A 23,251-nucleotide genomic window follows, 5' to 3' on the forward strand; every position below is an offset into this window, starting at 1 on the left:
GACTTGCCCAAGGTTATATAGGACAGCTGCAGCAGAACCAGGAATTGATCCCAGGTTTTAGGTTAGTGGTTTAAACAATCATATCCTACTTGTCAAGCAGTGTGTACAACCACAGTGAAGAAGAGAGGGGGTGGTCATGTATTCCTCTTCCCACATTCTTTGGAGTGACTGATGCCATTGCTTGTGCTTAAATTCCTAAAGTGCTGGCACTCAGCCATATGCATCGTGGGTCTGATTCTTCTCTTGCACCAGCGTAAAATGGGAGTAATTCTACTGGATTCAATGAAGTTCAGGCCCTATATTCCTAACAGCTTTATGCAATGCATAAATGTGGTACATTCCAACTTCCATTGACTGATGAGTTAATGTCTCCATATGGCTAAACAATTCTATCATCCAGAGTGTTAGTTCAGTTAGGCCAATACTGTTATTGTGACTTCAGCTACCGTTATTGCACCAATACCACTGGCCTTCAGACATTTGGAGGTTAAGAACCAAGCCCCCAGTAGCCTCCTCCTCTCAACAGAAAATAAGTCTGTAAATAGTAAGTACTTATAAGAATTGAGCATTGTCTGTGGTGACAGCATTCATGGTTGTGTTAGAGGTGGTAAGCAATGCTTTGTGCTAAGTTTTCAGTTGGGCTACACAGCTGTAATAGAGAATAGAATCTGGCCCATGTGGCAGATGGACAGTGCAGTTTGCACAACAGAACAAAAGGTGTTCTATCTGCCAGAATTGTACAGGGAATGCTCTGTCAGCAGGAAGCTTGTTTCCTGTACCTACTTAGATTATTTATTGTTTTTTAAGAGCTAACAGCACCTTAAAGATTAACAAAACATGTAAATGGTATCGTGAGCTTTCATGGGCACAACCCAACTTCTTCAGATGAACGGAGTTATTATAGGTCCAGTTTCTAAACAAATAGGCGATGGGGGGGGGGGTGGAGAGAAGGAAAAAGAAGGGGTAAAAAAGGGAAAGAAATAGTCAATTTGGCTGTGTCTAGACTGGCATGATTTTGCGCAAAAGCCTGTCTACACTGGCTGCGAGTATTTGCGCAAGAACACAGACTTTGTAATGTACAAAATCAGTGGTTCTTGTGCAAATACTCTGATGGTCCCACTCAGGGATATGCCCTCTTGCGTAAGTTTCTGTGTGTTACCTTTTCAGATATCTGATTTGTGTCCATTAATTCTTTACCATATAGAGTGTCCAGTTTGGCCAATATACTTAGCTCTTACTTAGCCTCCTTGGACTCTTTTCACCTCCCCTTCCCAAAAGCAGAGAGAATAGCATCAATTCTAGCAAGAAAGGACAAGAGGGATGAATTTGACCTAGGAGGTGCATCTGATACAGAATTCGAAAGCAAAGCCTATAAAGGCTCCTTTCCCATTCTAAATATGCATGTAGTAAAAGCTCTGAGGAGCATCTCTATGACTCAGCAGAACACATGAGGGCAGAGGTGCAAATAATCACCAAATGATTCCATGATGCGGTCCTGGGATACAATCCGACTGCATATATCCGCAGGGACATGAGATTACAAAGAAGCAACATGCAGGGATTCCAGGGAATAAGTTAAAAGCCACAGTCTTCACAATAGATACAAAACAAAATTGCTGTCTACCCCAAAGCACTACCGACTGCAGCATCAAAAGAGTATCCCAGAAGGACCAAGCACAGCACAAGCTTCAGGGCAGGAAAGCATTCAGAAAAGAACCAGCACTTGTCACACAAACAGCAGGTTATCTGAAATCAGACATCTGTTTATATATTGCATGTGACACCCATTGTAAATTATAGACAATTCACTACACCAAAAACACCTAAATAAATGAATTTTATGGTGAAAAGTGTGTCAGACCAAACAGACATATTTTATGTAAATATTTTAATGTTTGTAATGACAGGTGCCTTGTATCATTCTCAAGCCTAGTTTGTTGCTAGATCTTTTGACCCTGCAGTAGTACAAAAGGGACTTGATGGTGTCTTCCCCACCTGTTTCAAAAACTGCTCTTGCTCACCCGGGGAGCTGGCTATATGATGCAATCATCATTATTTTAACCCCTACCTCCATCATTTTCAAATGCTCATAACTTAGGGTACATCTAAACTACATGCCTCCGTCGACGGAGGCATGTAGATTTGTGTATTCGAAAAAGGGAAATGAAGCAGCGATTAAAATAATCGCCACTTCATTTAAATTTACATGGCTGCAGCGCTGAGCCGACAAACAGCTGATCAGCTGTTTGTCGGCTCAGCGCGCTAGTCTGGACGCTCCCCTGCCGACATCAAAGCCCTTTGTCGGCAGCCCCGGTAAACCTCATCCCACGAGGAATAACGGGGCTGCTGACAAAGGGCCTTGGGGAGCGTCAGACTAGTGCGCTGAGCGGACAAACAGCTGATCAGCTGTTTGTCGGCTCAGCACGGCAGCCATGTAAATTTAAATGAAGCAGCGATTATTTAAATTGCCGCTTCATTTCCCTTTGCCTACAACCCTCATCTACATGGCTACGTTGATGGAGCCATGTAGTCTAGACACAGCCTTATTGAAAAAGTCTCCTGTTGGGCTGAAATGTGCCATGCTTTTGCTTTAGCTCAGAGGTGAATTTTGTTTTGAAACTTGGAGCAAACTCCTGTCAGTGATATTTGACTTATACAAAAGTGAAAAAAATATGGCCTTTCCCCCTTGTAAATATTTCCAAATGTTTTTATGCTCAGGCATAACTAAAAAATGTCTGATGTTAATCAAGACATTTTGGATGTTTAGCTATTCCTCTCTCAGGTCCTTTGTTTTTAGTCATTATCAGCAAATAGAATAGAAAATAACCGTTGAAATACTTGTTCTTGTACATCCGTGGTAGTGGAGCTTTCTCATGTTGGGAGGTACAGTGCAGCTGGGAGGTGCAATATCAGTTGCAGCACTAGAGACCTGGTTGCAGCTTTAAGCTTCTGATGAGATACCAGAATTCCTGTCAGGATTCTCTTGTATGTGATCTTCACCACTGTACTGCAGGGTACAGTACACACTGCATCATGTCAATCAGGTAATGCTGGCTCTAACAGTTGGGGCCATGGGATTGGGTGTCTCTCCTTCCTTACGCTAAAGCAGTGACTGTGCTCCCCACCACAATTATGGCTGGCTCTAAAACAGACGTGTGTTGATGGAGAAGGCTTGTTTGACTCTCTGCTCCCTGTTGCACCTCCACACAGGGCCAACAATGACTCTTTCGCCCTAGTCATACAAGCAGGGACTGTTGGAGCATCATTTCCTTCACTGGAATTTCATGTGGGTGAAAGGGCCTACCTGCACGGAAAAACATGAAGTCTTGGGACCTAAGTTGTCTATTCATAAACAGAGTCATCATCAGGCTTACAGCATGCACTTAAGATGGGTCTCCTCTGTTTAAAGAATAATAATGTAGAAAGCCTCATTGTGCAATCATTCACGGATAATTGGACGGATACCATGTTTCAAGAGACAATAATCTGTATCCCAGGTGGTTGAAGTACTATTCCAAATATTTGTTTCCAGCAAGAGAACTGGATTATGTGGTGAGGAGAATGGCTCATTGTCTCTGTTATTATGCCAGTTCCACAGCAAGCTATGCCATGTCTGTGGGATACAAGACAAATGTGAAACAAATGAAACCTAAGCTGCTCCTCCCCAGCCTGCCTGTTGCTCTGAGTCCATATCACTAAATTCAGCTGTCAGATTCACTGCTGAGTGACTCAGACCACCCACATGGACAGGAAGCACTTTGAGCAGCTCAGCACTGAACCTGTCAGTTGAGATTGTTCTGAAGGGCATCAAGCGGCAATGGAGAGGCCAGGAGCAAATAGATGTAGCATATTTACTCTTTTTTTTCTAAATTGGGCTCAAGAACATGGCTTGGGAAGGGAGAGGGTGTGGAAATCCAAGGGAAGAGGGCGAGTTTTATCCGCTTTAATTTTTTAAAAATGTGATTGCAGTTGGTATGGGATCTCTGGGAAAAGAAGAAGGTTCCTGGTTGTTGTTACAAAGCCAGATCCTGAAGTCCTTACCCAGTTTCCTTTCTGTCCTTACTCAGGCAAAGTATTGCTGGAGTCAATTGGTGTTTGCCTGAATTGGGGGGAGGGAAGTAAAAGCTGAATAAGAACCTCCAGTTTTGGTTCTGTGGTCATGGCTGGTACTCAGAACACATCTAAATACTGGGGGACAGTCCCCAAAAAAGGACCGAGGGCCATTTGTGTGAAAATATTTTAGGTATTTTTGTCCCTGTTATCCAAGTGTCTACTGGTATGAGATAGGGCAATGCTATTTATCCACATGTTATGGATGGGGAACAGAGGTATAGGAAAAAAAAGTGACTTACCCAAAGTCACACAGGAAGTCTGGGAGAGAGCAGAGATTTGAACCCAGGTCTTCCAAAGGCTAGACTAGGGCCTTAGCCACTAGTTTCCTGCCTTTCTAGGCCCTTTTAGAGTTTCCTCTCCACACTTCCATCAGGAGAGATTTGAGGGAGTTGAGGAGTCTGCCTACCTCCATACACAGCTCCTGTTCCTATCCTATGGACGCAGAGCAATCTTTGTCAGAGATTGTGTGTCTGACACATTTGGAGTGGGGTGAAATGAGGGTGTTTTTTCCAGAATAAAGAAGGGGTTAGGCAGGGGGTTGTAGGGTTTTCGGAGTTTGGTTTTTTTTACATGACTGTTTGAATTGATTATTTCAATGCTATTGGGATTTTATAATATTACTAATTATGTGATAGGGTGTCTTGGCTATCTATCGTCTTTGTTATTAAAACCTAATTAAACTGATAAAGTATGGAAGCATTGCGCATCTGCAGTCTTCTATGTCCCCTGCCACGTTGCCTTTGCTCCTTAGGCTCCAGCCTGGGCATTTTGGCCTCATTCAGCAAGTTCTGATGTCTGGGAGTAATGCCATGGAAATCAGTGGGACTATTCACATGTTTAAGTGTTGTGTGATGGGGCCACAGTCTTACTTAGCACCTTTCAAGAGTCTCTTCATAGCATGATCCCCTTGGAGCCCCGTTTCCATGGATTCCCCATTTGGTAGCTACTTCTGCCCTAATCCTGGTAAGAGATTCTCCAGCTTTGTCTGGAGACTCTTCCATCATTCATTTGCACTGGGTGTCAGGGAATGGTGACAGACAATGGATCTTATCGCCTTTGCTTGGAAATCAAAGGAGAGCCTAGCCATTGATTTTGCAGGAGTACACCCTTCACTTAGACTTTAGCAAACCTGTCCACTAATTGCTACCTAATCCCTTGACTCTAAGGATTTGTCTGCACTCCAGTTGGGAGGTGCGATTGCAGAATATGTAGACATACTGGGCTGGCACAGCTTCACTGCTACTGTTGTTCAAGTTAGCTTTGATTGAGTCCTCTTCAATCTAGCTGGCTTAGGTACTGGACACAGTGAAGCCATGGGCTAAGCTAGCCCTGCAAGTACTGTAATTCCTCAGCTTCTGGGAGGACTTGTACTGCCTATGCTACCTGAATCTGTCCTTGCCAAATGAAAGCTACCTCAGGTTGAGGTCCCACTGGTGCACAGCCTATTTTTGTCAGGGGTGAAATCGAGATCAACATTCCAGCTATTGGCCAGCCTTGGATTTGATCCAACATCCGCATCCTGTATTGTGAGTGGTGCCCCTTAATCAGACCCGCAGATCATTTCTCAATGAAACGTCTGTTTAGAAACCATAACGACAGATCGTGTAGATGAAAATCAGTGATAGCATTATCTCAGATTTCCCACCTCCATCCCAGTTGCCTATTTCACTACCACCTACATTTTAAATTCCAGTTCGTGCAAATCTCAGGTCCTTACTCATGGCCAGAGAATGTCCAAAGGATGTGTATGTGCGCAGGAAGACCTCAGTTCACAAATCTCTCCCCAACTATGTAGAGAGGCGGAGTTAGCTGTATCCGTTGTAATTATACAGAGATCTGTACACACATCCAGGGATTTCTGAACAGGGGAGGGTGTGGAAAGGCTAGAACAATGGAGCTATGCATTCTGGAGGGTTGGAAGAATTTCCCTGTAAGCAGGAAAACACATCAAAAAGAATCTGTCTGAGGCACCAACAAAAGACACAACACCAACAAGGGCCCCACATTTTTCTATAATCTCTATATTGAGCTTGGATTTTAAAGTGTCATCTTTGCATGTTGTGTGTAGGCATGTTGTATACATTACACGGAGAAGTGAACTGTGCGTTCCCCTTAGAGTTTTCTGCCAAGCTTGTGGTTATATATTTCAAAGCTTCCGTTTCTCTCGAGTATGTAGAATGTCCCTCTGAATGGGTTTGTTCCTACCACCCTTGCTCATTTTTAGTAATACTTCGTGAGAAATTCCTCTGAAATCAAGTGGGCTATTTGAAGATTGTGAATAAGGCTGGCAAACTCAGGAACCTTAGGTATACTTAGGTAGGATGGGTAGTACTCATGGACATACTCACATTGAATTGGATGGGGCTAGTTGTGTTAGTGCTACTAAATGTGCCTAAAAAATCAGAACTGAATACTCAGTGAATTTAGACTCTTTTTACATTCTCAAATCAGTGGGCACAGACTTTAAGCTTTATTTGTTATTCATCAGTACTCCCCAGATAGTTTAAACAAATACATTTCAGTGCCGGAATCATGCAAAAACTATTTTGTTTTGACTGAATCATGGAATGTTTTGCTTTTCATTATGTGTGACCTATCATCTGAGGCTAAGTCTATTCCACCCCGTATTTTGGATTACGGGGGCATGAATAATAGTGCACCGCAACGGGTTGTGGTGTAACTCTCTTCTAACAGGACTACATGAATGCAATCTAGGAACCTTTAAGCAAAGTGTCCACATGGGGGAGTTACAGCACAGCACTTTGCTGAGCACTGCTATTCACACCCCCATAACTGGACCTCCAGGGCAGCATAGACAAATGTTTAAGTCACATGGTGGTGTTTTGCTACCCGTTTGGATCACTGAAACTTTTATTTTTTAAAAAAAGGAAAGAAAATACAGAGATTTCAACATGACCTCACAACTAATTCTGGTGTGGATCTTTGAAAGAAGACAGTTTGCAAGATGTTTGACAAGTATCAGAGGGATAGCTGTGTTAATCTGTATCTGCAAAAGAAACAAGGAGTCCTGCGGTACCTAAAACAGATCTATTTGCGCAAAAAACCCACTTCTTTATTTCATGGGCAAAATCCCGCTTCTTCGTATGCGTCTAACAAAGTGCATTTTTGCCCACGAAAAACGTATCTGTTAGTCTTTAAGGTGCCACAGGACTCCTCGTTGTTTTTGAAGATGTTTGTGTACCTTGAACATTCTTTTATGAACTTAAAATCATTCATGCAGATGTCCCCAGGAAGTGAATAAAAATGGTTGCAAATAATATCACAGCAAATGTTTGTGGCTTATAATCAGCCAAATCACTGCAAATACTTTTGTACTGATTCTACTCAGCTCTAGCCCTGCTAACTTCCTTTCAGACCGAATAAGGCACATTTTGATGTGATATATTTTTCTAAACATTTTAAAGATTTTTGAGATACTTCTCTAACATCTGCTTGTATTTCCTCACTTCCTTTTCCTGATTTGAACATAAAATAGTCAGGAAACTATAAGTTAGTGGGTAAGAGATTCTTGTATGTTAGGATGATATAACCTTTATTTCCAAAGCATACCATTGAAAATAGCAAACCAAGGCCACAATTACCATAGGGATAATTCTTTGTTGTGCGAATATATTGTCATTGTGAGGGGAGGTGGGGGAATAGGTACATAAAAATAAGCTGATTAAAAAAAATCCTGGGAAAAGCTGTTTTATCAGTTGGCTGTGAGCTTTGATGACAGTGCCTAAGGAAATTATTCTAAGGAAAGCAGTTGACTATGCTAGAATTGGTTTTCTTTTTCCATTTGTCTTTCTCCTCCAAAAGTGCAAAGGACATCTGCCGCAACAGAAAGCAAGCTTGGACAGGGCCTTATATTCTGCTTTCAAAAAAGCCACAATGCATTTCACTGCAGTGCACTCAAATCCTATTTGCAGCACTATGTATATAAGCTGAGAGCATAAATTCATTAGTTTAATGTTGTGGCTATCCCCTTTGCAGCTGTGCAATGTCCCTTTCAGCCAGTCTCTCTTTATGCCACCCTGTGCTGCTTTCCTGGAGAAATAGGAGCTCATCTTTATCATAAAATAATGTGCAGTGTCACATTTTATGAAGAAAGGGCTAGTCTGATGTGGTGACAGCACATTCATATCCTGATGGCTTCACTGGGAGAAAAATTTGTTTAGGGTTTCTTGGCAGCTGGCCAGCACCTAGGGCACAAGGAGGTCAATGTTGCTCAGTTGCTGGCTCAGCACCTCTCAGGATGGGGTCCAAAACAGGATCCTGTAAGCTCACTGTCCTCAATTGCTTCTGAAGGCAATGGCAATTAAGGACACTCAGCACTTTGCAACACTGGGCCCAGTGTGCACTGTTCCTGGTCTTCAAACATTGGGGGACTTGGGAAAAAATGCATTTATTCCACTGAATTCCACTTTGCAGGGAGAAGATCTGGAAATTGGTGCCCAAGTTGTTGGCAAAATAAAGCTGCTTACATATGTCCCGATCATCCCTGCCCCGTGGAAATTCCAAGATTTTAAGCTCTTGAGTTATGGTTGAGTTGTATTATGGCAGTGCCTAGGACACCAATCATAGAGCAGGCCCCTAATACTAGGTGCTGCCTCTTGTACAGTACTAGGTACTGTACAAGAGGCAATGTCCCATCCAGGGAAAAGAGTATTGCTGCCAGTGGAAGAAATCAGGATTGTGACTCTGAATGGCACACATATTCCTGCAGAAAACTCCAAGCTTCTATGCTTAGGGCAGCATCAGCCCCTCCATGTTATGTGCCATCAGGAGTTGTGCGGCTGTTGGTTCCTTACGTGTGCAAGTGCTTTTCTTCTGCCCCATCTGCTTCTCTCTCCCAAAGAAGTTGCTGAGACAGGATTGCAACGTTTTATGATGCAATGAACAGCATCGGCTTCTACGGGGAATTGCATCACAGTTCCCCAGGGTATGGAGGGGAGATGGTGACACAGAGAGTGGCCATGCATTAGTTTGTACTAATGTGTACAGTGGGCAGTTTCCAAAGGAGTCTTGGGAAAAGGGGACGTTGCCTCATATATTTCCCCTCGCTACTTATATGCATTGCTTCTTCTTTATAAACAAACAGTGGGAAGGATAACATGTCATTCAAGATTATTTGTACTTAAAAGGAAAATAGCATGGATGCTACTTTTCCTTTATTAAACTAATATTTATTCTGGCCCATGTATGCACATTGGAGACCAGGTGCAATATTAGAACCATGATAAAACACGGTGACAAAACCCTTCTTTCTTTCATACCTCACCTTATTTGTTGTACTCGTTAACAACAGGACAGAACTGTTTGAGGTGGAATTCTGTATTTCCTGTACCACACAGCCCTCAGCAGCTGATTTCCTGTAGATGTATATCGAATACACTGGTACAGAGTGTCTTTAACAAAAACATGTCTCTCTCATCTAGTTATTCAGTTTGGCTTTGTCACGCTCTTTGTGGCCTCATTCCCTCTGGCTCCGGTGTTTGCCCTCCTCAACAACATCATAGAAGTTCGTCTGGATGCAAAAAAGTTTGTTACTGAGCTAAGGAGGCCAGACACAGTGAGAGAAAAAGATATCGGTACGTAGTGAAGAATCATTGCAATGATGGTAACACCTGGCATTCATCTTGAAAGAAGAAATTAAGATTAATCCTGTAACAAAGCTTTGTTGTTAATTCTCTTACAGGGATTTGGTTTAACATTTTGAGTGGTATTGGAAAGTTTTCCGTTATCATTAATGTAAGTATTTGATTATGACTTTGATCTTATTTTGTTCCTTACGTCTAATTTAAGTTTTAAATTTAATTTTTTTCTTAAATTGCCATAAAATACAATGAAAAAGCATGTTGCCCAGTTTGCTACTCCTTGGCTTATAAACATCATTTAAAGTTACATGAAATCAAAATTACATGAGACATGTACATTCACTCATCTCTGGTTCGGAATCATGTTATATGGGACATGGAGATTAATTTATATAGAAATCACACATTACTGGGTCAGATCCTGAAATTATTAGTCAGGCAAAATTCCAAGCACACCAATAGAGGACTAATTCTCATTTATGATTTATGGTGAAAAATGTGGTATGAGAACTGGGTATTATAATGCTTACGCACATTTACATCATTCTCTGGCAGCTTAAATATAGATTTGGATTAAGTCAATGTGAATGTAATTGACTTGAGCAGTATAAAAGAGGCTGGGGCTTGTCTCAATTAAGAAGTTTTATCAGTTATACAGCTTTAGCTGTATAGCTATACATGGATAGTTAGTTATACCAACACAACCTCTTATGTAGACACTCTGATTCCAGTATAAGAGTGGCATTTTGGATGTACCTTAAACCACTTCCCAAACAACATATGTTAGATTGAAAAAGGTCACCCATATTGGAATAAATGTGTTTGCCTGTGGGATGGTATGTTAATTATAATTATACTGTTTTAATTCACGTCTTAGGTTATACTGTAGTCCTTTCCCATGTAGACAAGGCTTAAATGAGAATCAGGCCCATAGGGTTTAATCATCATAAGAAGCAGTACTTTCCCCTGTGGATCTCAAAGCACATTAAAATGGAAAATGAATATCATCACAGATGAGGAAACTAGTATGCAAAAAATATATGATTTGCCTAACATCAGAGTATCCTGGTGGTGGAACCAGAGGCAAAATGCAGGTCTCCCACTGCCAGTGCTGAACCATGCTGCCTTCCTCCGTTTTACCTGAGTTCCCTTTGCAGGATCAGACCCTGTAGTTGTTTACACTTTCAGAAATACACACCTGGAGAATACAAACAACTAGGGTACGTCTAGACTACATGGCTCTGTCGTCTGAGCCATGTAAAATAGTTTATTCAGCATAGTCAAAAAAGCGGGGATTTAAATAATGGTAAGCCACCGGAGCAGTCGACAAAGGCTTCTTTTGTCGACTGCGCCACGGCTAGACTGCCGTGCTGGATGAGCTGATCGTTGGCACAGCGTGGTGGCCATTTTTATTTTAATGAAGTGGGGATTATTTAAATCCCTGCTTCTTTGACTATGCTGAATAAACTATTTTACATGGCTCCATTGACAGAGCCATGTAGTCTAGACCTACCCTAGTTGTTTGTATTCTCCAGGTGTGCTAATTAAAATGACAGCTGTGCTGCTCTTCTGTTGTCAACATCTGGAAAGTGAAAATGTGCATACTTGAATTTAAAAATTATTTAAAAAGGTCCTGATTCTATCACCTTTACTAATGCTGAGTATCACATTTTCAGTGGGATAACCCACCGAGTAGGGTGGCAGAACGTGGCACTAAGTTAACCTCTACTTATTCATTCTAGATACTTCTTGGGCTAATTCTATTCTCACATTGGTGTGACACCAGAGTAAAATCATAGAGCGACTCCAGAGTTAGAATGGAGAAAAGGAACAAAGAATTCATCCTTTATGGGTCCGATCTTAGTTGGTATAAATTGGCAGAGCACCAGTGAAATTAATGGAGCTACATGATTTTATACCAGCTGTGTATCTGGCTGTTATATAGACTGTGATCCTGCTCCTGTACTCTTTGTAATCAGTGAGATCAGGATAAAAATCAGTATATATGAGGCAGTTGTTATATTTACTCTTTGCTCTTAAAAATGTCCCACCTGACTAGCTATAATCTTTCCCTGGAGACAGAGATGACACATAACTATTGAAAGTGGAGGAGGGGGGTATAGTTTTAAACTCACTAGAGAGAGAGAGAGAAGGATAAACCTTGGCAGAAATCTGACAGGGCACATATCTGGCAGGGCACGTGACACCATGTGCCCTCTCTTGAGCTCCCCAAGTTGCCTCTGCTTGGAGAGATAGCAGGGAGGGATGACTGGTGTCTGTGGGGGGTGGGTGCAGGGAGGGCCACCCAGAGGGGCAGGGAGAGGACATCAGGAGGCACCCCATTTAGCAATTAATATTTTGACAGAGACACAGGAGGAAATGCACCTCCTGAGTGCCACTACAGGTCACCTATAGCTGTAGTCTAAAAACACTTTCTCTTCACTATGTCTGGTAAGTGCACTCTCACTTGTGAGATTACAAACATTAGTCTATATCTATTTGAACATGAAAGTTATAACCAGTATTTCATTTACATCCCAAGCATAACATCTGTAGATTCACTGGATTATTTTTTGTCTCCCAGGCTTTTGTAATCTCTGTCACATCTGATTTCATTCCACGCCTTGTGTACCAATATGCATACAGTCCAAATGGAACCATGCATGGCTTCATCAATCACACCCTCTCATACTTCAATGTTAGTCACCTCAAGGCTGGAACTCAGCCAGAATATTCACAGTTTGAACAAGAGGTGATATTCTGCAGGTAAAGTAGCTCTAATGGCACTTTGTCTAGGGAAAGTAAATTGTTTCGGACACGTGTTAGATAAAATTGTTTCCTGAGTTAGACCTGAGAAGATTTTCCTTTTTCTTTTAAATTATTGTCTTTTTAGTTGATTCAGATGTTTATTAGAATACTAGCCGATTAGCCCGTCATAAGACAGGATTTTCAGGTCTCTCCTCCACATCGGTCTTCTCTCCTGAGCCTCCAGTCTCTCGCTCCGTGTCTCTTTCTCTCTCTCTCCTCCTTCTACTGTCTCCCCTTCTCTCTCTCAGCTCTCCTCCGCCTTCTGCCTATCTCTCTGTCTCTTTCTTTCTCTTCTCCCCCTCCTGCCTCTCACTCTCTTGCTGCTCTCCTCTGTCTCCATCGGGGATGTACGCTCGTCCAGGCCCTGCCCCCTGGCCGTGTACATCACCGCCCCGTCCCCCTTCGCCTTCCGCCATGGTGCTCGGCTGACTTCTGCGCCGCTCAGCCAGGCTTTTGTAGGGGAGCAAGCAGAGCAAGCGGCCGTTTGGGCTCCCCTGCGGTGGTCCGGCTGGGCGGTGCAGAAGTCAGCCGAGCGCCATGGCAGGAGGTGAAGGGGAACGTGAAGGGGGGCAGGGCGGTGACATACATGGTCAGGCCCTGCCCCCTGGCTGTGTACGTCACCGCCCCGCCCCCTTCCCCTCCCGCCATGGCACTCAGCTGACTTCTGCACCACTCAGCTGGGCTGCCGTGGGGGAGCAAGTAGCGCAAGTGGCCATTTGGGCCCTGCGCTCCCCATGCAGCATGGAGGTGCTGCATGGGGACTGCGGTGCCCAAACAGCCACTTGCACTACTTGCTCCCCCGCGGCAGCCCAGCTGAGCGGTGCAGAAATCAGCCAAGCGCCAAGCTGGGAGGCAAAGAACGTGACTCAGGCAACAGCACCACCCAGAGGGAACAGCCAACATTTCAGGCAACAGCTCCGCCCAGAGGGAACAGCCAGCATTTCAGGCGTTACAGACTTAGACACTGAGCTACTATATATATGATGTAGGTGCAAAATCCAATGCTGCCTCCATGCATAAGATGACCAGCTTCATCCAAGAGCTTCAGGGGGTAGCCGAGTTAGTCTGTTACAGAAAAAAAACAACAAATGGTCTGGTAGCACTCTATAGACTAACAAAACATGTTGATGGGATCATGAGCTTTCGTGGGCACAGCCCACTTCTCACAGCCAGAACCAATACCTGGCATCTGCATGTGGAGTTTCTTAGCAAGCCCCTTAGCCCAAGGTGTGGCTCACCTTTTCAGGGTGTTGATCCCACTGTTTTTCTGAGGTTGTTCTTACTACACACAGGTGCTTAATTGCTCCTTCTGTTGAACACAAAGAATGCTTTAGCACACCCGTTGGCTTTAATGAAGTGTGTAATTGTTTTTGGAATAATACCTCTGGTCATTATCATCATCAACAACAAATGGGCTCAACGCCCGTTGGTGTCTGACGCCTCCCTTCCATCTTTCCCTGTCCAGTGCAGAGTGGCTTAGTTTCTGTAGACTATCTCCGCACCAATATACCCATTCTCTATGGGGTCTGCCTCTTCTATTTGGACCATTCATAATGCCGAATACCAGGGTCTTACCTTTTCGCTTGTCGTTCTTCTGCAGATATGCCCGAATAGCTGTAACTTCCACTGTATAAACTTCTGCAGTAGGTTCTCATTTGGCTGTATCTTCCTATATAATTCCTCATTGGTGACCTTCTGCATCCATCCTAGTCTCACGATCTTTCTATAACAACTCCTCTCAAGCGCCAATATCCTTCTCTTCAAATCTTTCATTATCGCCCATGTCTCACATCCATACAACATGCTGCTAAATACACACGTTTTCAAGACGCTCAGCTTCATTCCTAAGCTTATTGCTTTACTTTTCCAGATTTTATCCATCGCCTTCAAACTCACTCTGGTTCCCCTTTGCATGCCTAAGAGGATGTCCTTTTATAGACCACACAAAGTCTTTGGAGCATGAGGAGGAACAGACTTCCTCATTGCTGGTGGACTTTGCCCCCTCCTGGTTAAACCAGTTCTGTGGGCTCAGAAGGGAACCAAGCCAGAGTCAGCAGAGCTAGTAGTTCTGGCAATGTCCTTTAGTATTTCCTTGAATGGAGGTGAATAAGAGACCGCCTTAGCCATATCCTTCCTCCACCTGACTCATCCCAGACAAGCCCCTAGTGAGAAGCACTTAAACTATTCACACTGAAAATGGTACCTCAGTAATCAGACCTGTTTGCAACACATTTCCCACTGCCCCTTTCAACATGAGTCACTACATCTGAAGGGATTTTCTGCTTGTTATTTCCAACCATGGCTGAAATGGGGACTGAGACACCAAAACTAGACATCAGATTGTGAAGGCTGATTCTGTTCTGCTTTGGATCAGTCTCTCCACAGATTTCAGTGAAGTTACATCGGATGTACATTGTCATCAAGGGAGATCTGAATCTAGCCAAATCCCCAATGTGGTGCTGCCAAAGCCTGTGGGTATGGCACTGTATTGGCTATTTTAAATAAATAAATCTAATCATATTTAAAATATGAATGGCTGAACGTTGCTAGAATCATACTTTAATTGTTTTATATCCATAAATCCCTAGATTACCTTGAACACTGAGATGCTGGCATGTAATACTATGAGTCAGGATAGAAATCATGCTTTATTTCCTGGTTAGAAATCCTCCTTTTCCAACACTGGTTACGTAATTTTGTCTTACATAAATACCTTGTATTAGCTGCAGTGAGCTATATTTCACTTTACTTACTATAGGCAGTTTCTAGACAATATTGTAAATACATCTATTATTATAGTTATTGAAAGCATTTTGTATTGTGGCCACTGATCTATTTAACTATTCCTGTTTCCCTTGGGGCCTGACCAGTCCTGGACAAGGGAGTGTGCCGGACAGGGGGAGGTGGAGGAGTGCCAGACTCTCTTCTGAGTGCCTTTCCTCAGCCACCTGGCACCACACCTCCTGACCCCCTAGCTTCAGCAGCCCCGCTGACCCCTGACTGCTCTGTTGGTCCTGCGAGCTCTGCCAGACCCACAAACTCCAGCAGCCCTGCTGGTGCTTGTGGTCCCCACAACCCTGCTGGCACTCGCAACCCCATTGCTCTTTCTACTGTCTCACAGACATGAAGGCCAAAGGCCTTGGCTCTGGTGCCCTGCAGGCTCCAGTGCTCCTCCGGCCCTGCCAGCTGGTTTTGCTCTGAGCCGCTGGCAATCTCCGCACTGGGGCCCTCTAGTTCAGCAACATCCATGGTCCTACCAAATCACAGATGTTGATGAACCAGAAAGTCCTGAACCACAGAGGTTCAACCTGTATAAAAATTGGATCTTGTTATGACAGAAAAGTCTAATAACTAGCTTTCTGTAGAGTCAAGAGGAATGTACCACGTGTAAAATAGAGGTTTTTTCCCAAGAAGAGAAATCCAAATTGTCATTGTTTAGTGTGGGCTGTGTGTGTACAGTTATGTCCCACTGTTGCTACCTGTCTTATGGCAATATTCTTTACTCACACAAGTGATCCCATTGATTTTACAGAATAAGAATTGTTCAAATGAGTAAATTCCACAAGTCAGGAAGTCAGACTAGATGATCATGATGGTGCCTTTTGGCCTTGATGTCTGTGAGGCTATGTCTACACAGCAGCATTATTTTGGAATAATGTCAGTTATTCTGAAATAATGTAGTACACGTCTGTACAGCAAGCCTGTTGTTTTGAAATAAATTTGAAATAACAGGCTTTTTACTCTGGCTCCTGTAACCCTCATTGTGTGAGGAGTGAAGGAAGTCAGGGGAAGAGTGCTCTATTTTGAAATCACTGCTTTGTAGACCACGCCAAAAGTTGAAATAAGCTCTTTCGACTTAAGCTACGCAATTAGTGTAGCTCAGGTCATGTCATTTATTTCAAGTTTAGCCCTGCTATGTAGACATGCCCTGAGACAGTAGAAAGAGTAAAAACCTGCAGATGGCTAATAAGAATGTTGTAGGAAGTACTGATGTGGCACCTCTGATCAGCAAGTCTGTCGATGGGGTTTCTGCTCAGTGTTATCTTCTATTCACCTATTCATCTGTGGCAAGTAAGATTTAATTTCCTTAAAGCCATATTCCCGCGTTTCTCAAACTGTGGGTCCTGCCCCCTGGGGGGGGGGGTCGCGAGCAACTTAGAGGGGGGGTCACAGTATCACAAAGTTTGAGAACCCCTGACATACTCTGATCCTCCTTTTGCCAAATTGCTCTCCTCTTTATGCCTCCTCTCCATTCCACTAGGTTGCTAGCAGTTAATTCTCTACTGCAATACAGAGCTATTACATGCTTTTAGATTTTCCTCCAAAGTGTTTGTGATGCATTCCTTTCTTCCATCCCCCAATCGTCTTTGTGGCTATACGTTATTTTAGGTAATCATCTTTGTGACATGGCCACCCCCGTCAATAGAGCCTCGGTTGTCCTACTTTTGACTCCATTTACTTGAACCTGCTCACACAGGCTTCATTGTCCTTGTCCTTGAAGAGACTAAGTACATGGGCAGCAATGATGAAATGCACTGCATTGGTTTACATGGCCCTGATAGGGCTAGAAAACAAGGAGGAGAACAGAACCACAGCAGATGTAAATCTGGTTCATTGTCTGGAACTGACTATCAATCACATTCAAATTCTTCCCTGTGAGCAGAATGTGTCTCCTGTATTGAAAACAAGAAACACAAGTTAAAAGTCTGACTCTGTACCAGACTAATCTGATGCTGGTTCAGTGAGAAACAAATAAGAACATTTCTCTTCCTTTAGTTATCAGGAAAACTCTATGGGAAGGTATCCACAAATGTACTGCTATTTCTGAATATCACCCATCTTTGTGAAATCCAAGTCACAGCTTTGGCTAGTACATTAACTCTGATAAAGCATAGAATATCTAACTGCAAACCCAGGAGACATGCTATAAACACTGTGCCTTTACTAGAAAAGAAATCCATTTTTCTTTTTCTGGCAAATATGTTGGGAACGGGCTGACCTCCCTTATTCTTAGATTTCTGTGACCTCTGGAAATCGATGTGGTTACAATAAGATTGAAATGTGCTCCTTACGGGCATCACCAGAGATTAAGGTATCTTAAAAATAACCATAACAAGTTAGACATTTCTCCAGCTGAACATCCAAAATACGTTCTCTGAATATTTTGAGTAGCAATTTATGCCGTGCCATGAACTCTTTGGCACGACTTCCAAATAAACATTGCTGTGAGGCTAATCTCTTGCATATCATTAGCTGTAATGATTTTTCAGAGCCAAAGGACAGTTGTGTAGCTAAAGGCAAATTAAAAGCAGACCATGTTAAGTTATATGACATTTTATTGGCCTAGTTCTTTTAATTGTATGTTATAATGGAGTACCTGAAAGCATGTGCATGCTCAGAAGAGAAACCAGGCAGATGCAAATCTTAATAGGGAGATTTCCTTAGCATAAACCTGCTTCTTTTTGCACTGTACCTGTGAAGCATTATTTTAACAAGCTATTTCCCTAGTGACCAGGATTAATTGATCTGTTTAATTTATTTTTTCCAATTATCCCCATATTCACCAGCTTTATGAACCATAGCTTCAGAACACTGAGGAGGACCATCACTATTTAACAACTCTTCGCTCATTGCTTCTTTATTTTTTTCTGATCAAAGATCAATTTAAAATAAAAAGAGAATACCTCAACCCAGGGAATTATTTCAAAATTACTTATTTCAAAATAACAACTCCTGAAATAATAATTCCAGAAATAATCATTCCGATAAATGTCCACACTATGGGGAAGCCTTAAAATTAGTCTAAGGCAGGCTCCATTACTGTAGATGTGCTACCTCGATTTAGAGCCCCAGGAAGCACTGGGGAGTAATTAGTCTGAATGACTCTGGGGAGTAGTTATTTTGAAATAGCAGCACTGGAGTGTCCACACTACTGCTATTTCTAAATAGCTATTTTGGAATTAACGTTATTCCTCGTGGGAAACAGGAGTTATTATTTTGAAATAACCAGCCCCTTAGTTCAAAATAACGGGCTTGGTAGTGTGAACGCTCCACTTGTTATTTCAAAATGTAGTGTAGACTAGGGCTAAGCCACTTCTTGTCAGGATGGAATAAATTGGCCAGGACATTGTGAAGTCTCCCTTAATGGAATTTTTAAAAGCATGTTAGGGTATGTCTACACTAGCCCCCTAGTTCGAACTAGGGAGGCTAATGTAGGCATTCGAAGTTGCAAATCAAGCCTGGGATTTAAATATCCGGCGCATGATTTGCATCTTCCCAGCCGGTCACCATTTTTGAAAGTTACAAGTCCGGACTAATTGCCCACGTCTACACATGGCAGAGACCCGGTATTTCGAATTAAAGCCCTAAATCGAACTACCTGTTATTCCTCCTGCAAGGAGGCTCTGGGGAGGAATAACTTAGGGTATGTCTACATTAGCCACCCTAGTTTGGACTAGGATGGCTAATGTAGTCATTCGAACTTGCAAATGAAGCCCGGGATTTAAAGATCCCGGGCTTCATTTGCATGTTCCGGGCACCACCATTTTTACATGCCCGGTAGTTCGAACTACCTGCCTGCGGCTACACGCAGCACAGGCTAGGGAGTTCGAATTAAAGCTCCAAATTCAAACTACCGTTACTCCTCCTGTAATGTCACCATTCCATTTCAAAGGGGTCACCAAGTGTCTCCCCATGTGGCTCTGTCCTCCCTCCTCCCCCTGTTTTTGAATTACCCTGGGTCACCAAGTCTTCCTGAATTGTCAAAATGGGTCCCCATCTGGAAAAGGTTGGGAACCGCTCATGTAGATACTTGCATTGTTATTTTAAAATAACGCTAGTTATCTCGAAATAATGGTGCCATGTAGACACACCCTGTTATATTTGTATAAAGCCCTTTTTTATTCCCATAAGCACTTTGTCTAAATTGATTCAGCTTCCCTTTTTGTGCTAATATTATTCCATTCCAGTCTTAACCAATCCTTTCTATCTGTGTCTACTTTCCTCAGGCTTCCCTGTTTCCCATACACATTCCATTTTGCCTTCTCACCTTTTCTAGCTATCTGTTGTAAAGCCCCATTGCCCACTGTTTGGTCCTTTCTTTTTTCTTTTGCAGTGGACTGTCTTGCTGTCATTGCTAATCTGGGGTCCCTGGACCACCGGAGATCTGCAGAGCCTATGCCAATCATCTGCAGAATTAAATATTTTGAGAACCAAGTGGAAGGGGATTTAGTATGTTGAGATGAGTTCCTGAGGCTACATCTACACTAGAGTTTTTTTGTTCAAAACTAGCCGTTTTTGCGCAAAAACTTGCAGAGCGTCCACACCTCAGGCATGTTTTTGTGCAAGAAAATTTACAGTAGAATGGCAGAACAGAGGGCTTTTTGCCTATCAGAAAAAGCACAGGTGCTCTGATGGCCATTCTGTGAATGGCCATCAGAACTTTCCTGCGAGAGAGTGTCCATGCAATGTGGATGCTCTCTCATGCAAAAGCACATCGCTTTTGCAATGCGCTTTTGTAGAGTGGACATGCTTTTGCACAAGATGTTTTTGCAGAAGATCTCTTCCACAAAAAGCTTCTTGCACAAAAAGCCTGCAGTGTAGATGTAGTCTGCATGGGTATGTCTACACTACCCTCCTAGTTCTAATGTAGGCATACCGCACTTGCAAATGAAGCCCGGGATTTGAATGTCACGAGGAGTAATGGTAGTTCGAACTAGGAAGCCTAGTTCGAACTACCTCGTTCGTGCCCCGTGTAGCCGCGCTGCACGGGGTTCGAACCAGCGGGGTTTTAAAAATGGCGGCTCCCCGCTTATGCAAATGAAGCCCGGGAAATTCAAATCCCGGGCTTCATTTGCAAGTGCGGTATGCCTACATTACCCCGCTAGTTCGAACTAGCGGGGTAGTGTAGACATACCCAAAGAGACATATTCTTAGGAATGCTCTGCAGAATGGAAAGGCCAGAGGTCCCCTGAAATGTTGCTCCTCAGTTAAGCTGTCCTGGAAATGGAGAGGTTAGAGATAGAAAAAAGCGATTGCACCTTCTCCATTGTTCTGATTGATAGTCCTGCTCTTCTCTATACATCATTTGTGCACTATAGCAGTGGTTCTCTAATTTCTTTGATTCCATCCCCCTCATTTCTGTCTATAGTAGTTTAGGCCTCTCCCTGGCTTCCAGCCACCAGTTTCTGTCCACCCAGATCTGCAGGGAGAATGGAGAGCAATGGCTGTTGACTGGGTGCCCAGCTCTGAAGGCAGCCTGCCAACAACAGCAATGGAGAAATAAGGATGCCAATGCCATATCATGCCACCCTTACTTCTGTGCTGCTGCTGGTGTCAGTGCTACCTTCAAAACTGGGCACTCAATCAGTAGCTGCTGCTTTCTAGCTACCCAGCTCTGAATGTGTGTTCTAAGGTTCCCCCCCCCCCAAAGTTTCTCATGCTCCCTCAGAATGCTCCCTCCTAGTTAGTAAACCTCTCCTCTACAGGCATGAGTTCAGTCTAGTGTCAAGTGTCCTATACAATAAGGTTTCAGTGAAACTGTACAAAATGTCCTCAAGATCTGAAAGCATTCAATGCTCACAAGGTTATGGGGCTATACTGTGTCAGTGATTTTTGGTGTCTAGTTTTATATGCAAAGCTCTTCCATGCCCCAATGGAGGCTTTTCCACAGTCCAATGAATCTTACTCTCGGGAAGTGTTTCCTGATTGTCAGACCAGATTTTGTCTTTCTTACTTTCATCCCCTGCTCCTTAGCAATACACTGTGTACCTCACTAGGCAATCCATTTCAGTCTGGGAGTATTTATATCCTTCAGTAGCTTATAGATGGTTATAATGTCCAACCTGGGTTGTTATATACCATCACTGGGCAATACAGAGTCAGTGCTTTAATATTTTCTGGAAAGCCAGTCTCTGCAGACCCCTGATCATTTTGGCTTTCTGATTTGTGTTCTATTTGTCAATAGTCTTTTTTCATCCTGATGTCCCCACAGCCCAATGCAGTATTCCCGGTGTGGTTTTAGCTGAGTTGTTTACAGGTGAACCTATTACCTCCCAGCTCCATCATGTCTTTGCTTATGCAGCTGCAAATCACACTGTCCTTTTCAGCTTCCCTCTCATGTTGCCAATGTGTATTAACTTGCTGCTCTCAGTTAGCCTTAGGCTCTTCCCGCTGTATCTGCTTTCAAACGTTTCCCTCCAAGAGTTGTGTCTTATAATATCTTCAACTCTTTTGTTTTATTTATACTATTTTGCATGTTTCCAAAATGATTCTCGTTTCCTGCCTTCATTTCTTACCACTCTTTGTCTGCTGTCTCTATTTTTATGTTTGCAAAATATTCCATTTCAGTATCACCTGCAAGTTTTGTTAGCATCTTGTTGACTTCTAAAACTTTAATGACAGTGGTAAATAAAATGGGTTTCAACAACAGTCTTCTCACAAGCACACTAATTGCTTTCTTTGTTCTCACTACACTGCAGTATATCTTTATTCATTGTTTATTTGCAGCACATCAGACCCTCTGCACTGAGGTGAGTTTAACACTAGAACAGCTGTATATTTTATTTTCCAAAAGGAAATCCAACCACACTAGAAGATTTTTACCATTAGGGCCACATTCGGATATTGGTTATCTCTATGGAAAAGCAGAGTAACCCTGCTGGATTTGAAACAGAGCCAACAGTGATTAAGAGCAGATCCTGAAATTGTTACTAATATTGTGAGGTGAAATATCTATTGCTGTGAGGGGATTCAGTTGTCTACCTTTTGTTGCTGGAAAGTTGTGATACCTGGAAATTGTGTGCTAACCAACCTAACTTCACTTACAGGTTCAAAGATTACAGAGAACCACCGTGGTCCCCAGATCAGTATGAATTTTCTAAGCAGTACTGGTCAGTCTTATCTGCTCGTTTGGCATTTGTTGTTATATTTCAGGTAAGTCTGTTGTGTTTACCATATTACAGTTTTGGTCACAGGAGCATCTGTGATAATCTAATGCAGGGCTACTCAACTTTGAAAGCCTCGAGGGCTACAATGATACTCATAGCATATGCTGACGGCTGCAATTTAAATGTGGTTGCGTATATATGCAAATCTATATGCAAATATCTGCAAATAGCTTCTTTCATACTGACAGGCATGAATACAAAGACTGAGGCAAGATTACACAACACACAGGCCCCATTTAAGTCAGTTCTGCTGATATTAATGAAATGCAATATTTACCCTATTTCTACCCATATGACAGCACTTTTAATGGGTAATGACAGTCCAGGAATTTAACTACTAAAACGCATATCAACAGAAGACCATTATATTGACTAATTTTTTTGTTTTGGCTCCCACCTGCGGGCTGTGTGTTGAGTCCCGCATAAACCCAAACCGCACCATGGACTCTATGTCGAGTAGCCCTGAGCTAATGTATGTTATGCTGCCTGCATTCATCTTGCCTGCACACTCTAGGCCCTGTCACCCCTAGAACCTGTACGCATGTGCGTCCATACCATTTGAGATTCAGTGTTCTGGTCTGCGCACAGAGCTAATGTCCACCTCACCAAAAACCTTCTTGTTAGCGGACAAGCTGAGGAGGGAATGAGCACGGACATATAGTGGATTTAGGGGTGGTCTTTTCATGTCATGAAGGAAGCCCATTGGCGGAACAAGGTGTAGAGGATACTAGTATTGTTAGAGCTGATGCAATACTTGCTGCTGAGATAGAAAACGCTGGTTTC

The 23,251-nt window shown here is 42.9% G+C and overlaps 1 protein-coding gene across 2 annotated transcripts in view; it reads left to right on the plus strand.

Moving 5' to 3' along the window:
- ANO2 (anoctamin 2) overlaps nucleotides 1–23,251 on the plus strand; it is a 264,010-nt gene that overhangs the window by 237,767 nt on the left and 2,992 nt on the right. For both annotated transcript variants that reach the window (XM_006128152.3, XM_075901649.1), the window contains 4 exons: nucleotides 9,555–9,707; nucleotides 9,815–9,867; nucleotides 12,298–12,479; nucleotides 22,349–22,454. In XM_006128152.3, coding sequence (XP_006128214.2) covers nucleotides 9,555–9,707; nucleotides 9,815–9,867; nucleotides 12,298–12,479; nucleotides 22,349–22,454 — 494 coding nt within the window. The remainder of the gene's footprint in view (nucleotides 1–9,554; nucleotides 9,708–9,814; nucleotides 9,868–12,297; nucleotides 12,480–22,348; nucleotides 22,455–23,251) is intronic.

This window comes from Pelodiscus sinensis, chromosome 1 (genome assembly GCF_049634645.1).
Source record: "Pelodiscus sinensis isolate JC-2024 chromosome 1, ASM4963464v1, whole genome shotgun sequence".
Taxonomy (NCBI): domain Eukaryota; kingdom Metazoa; phylum Chordata; order Testudines; family Trionychidae; genus Pelodiscus; species Pelodiscus sinensis.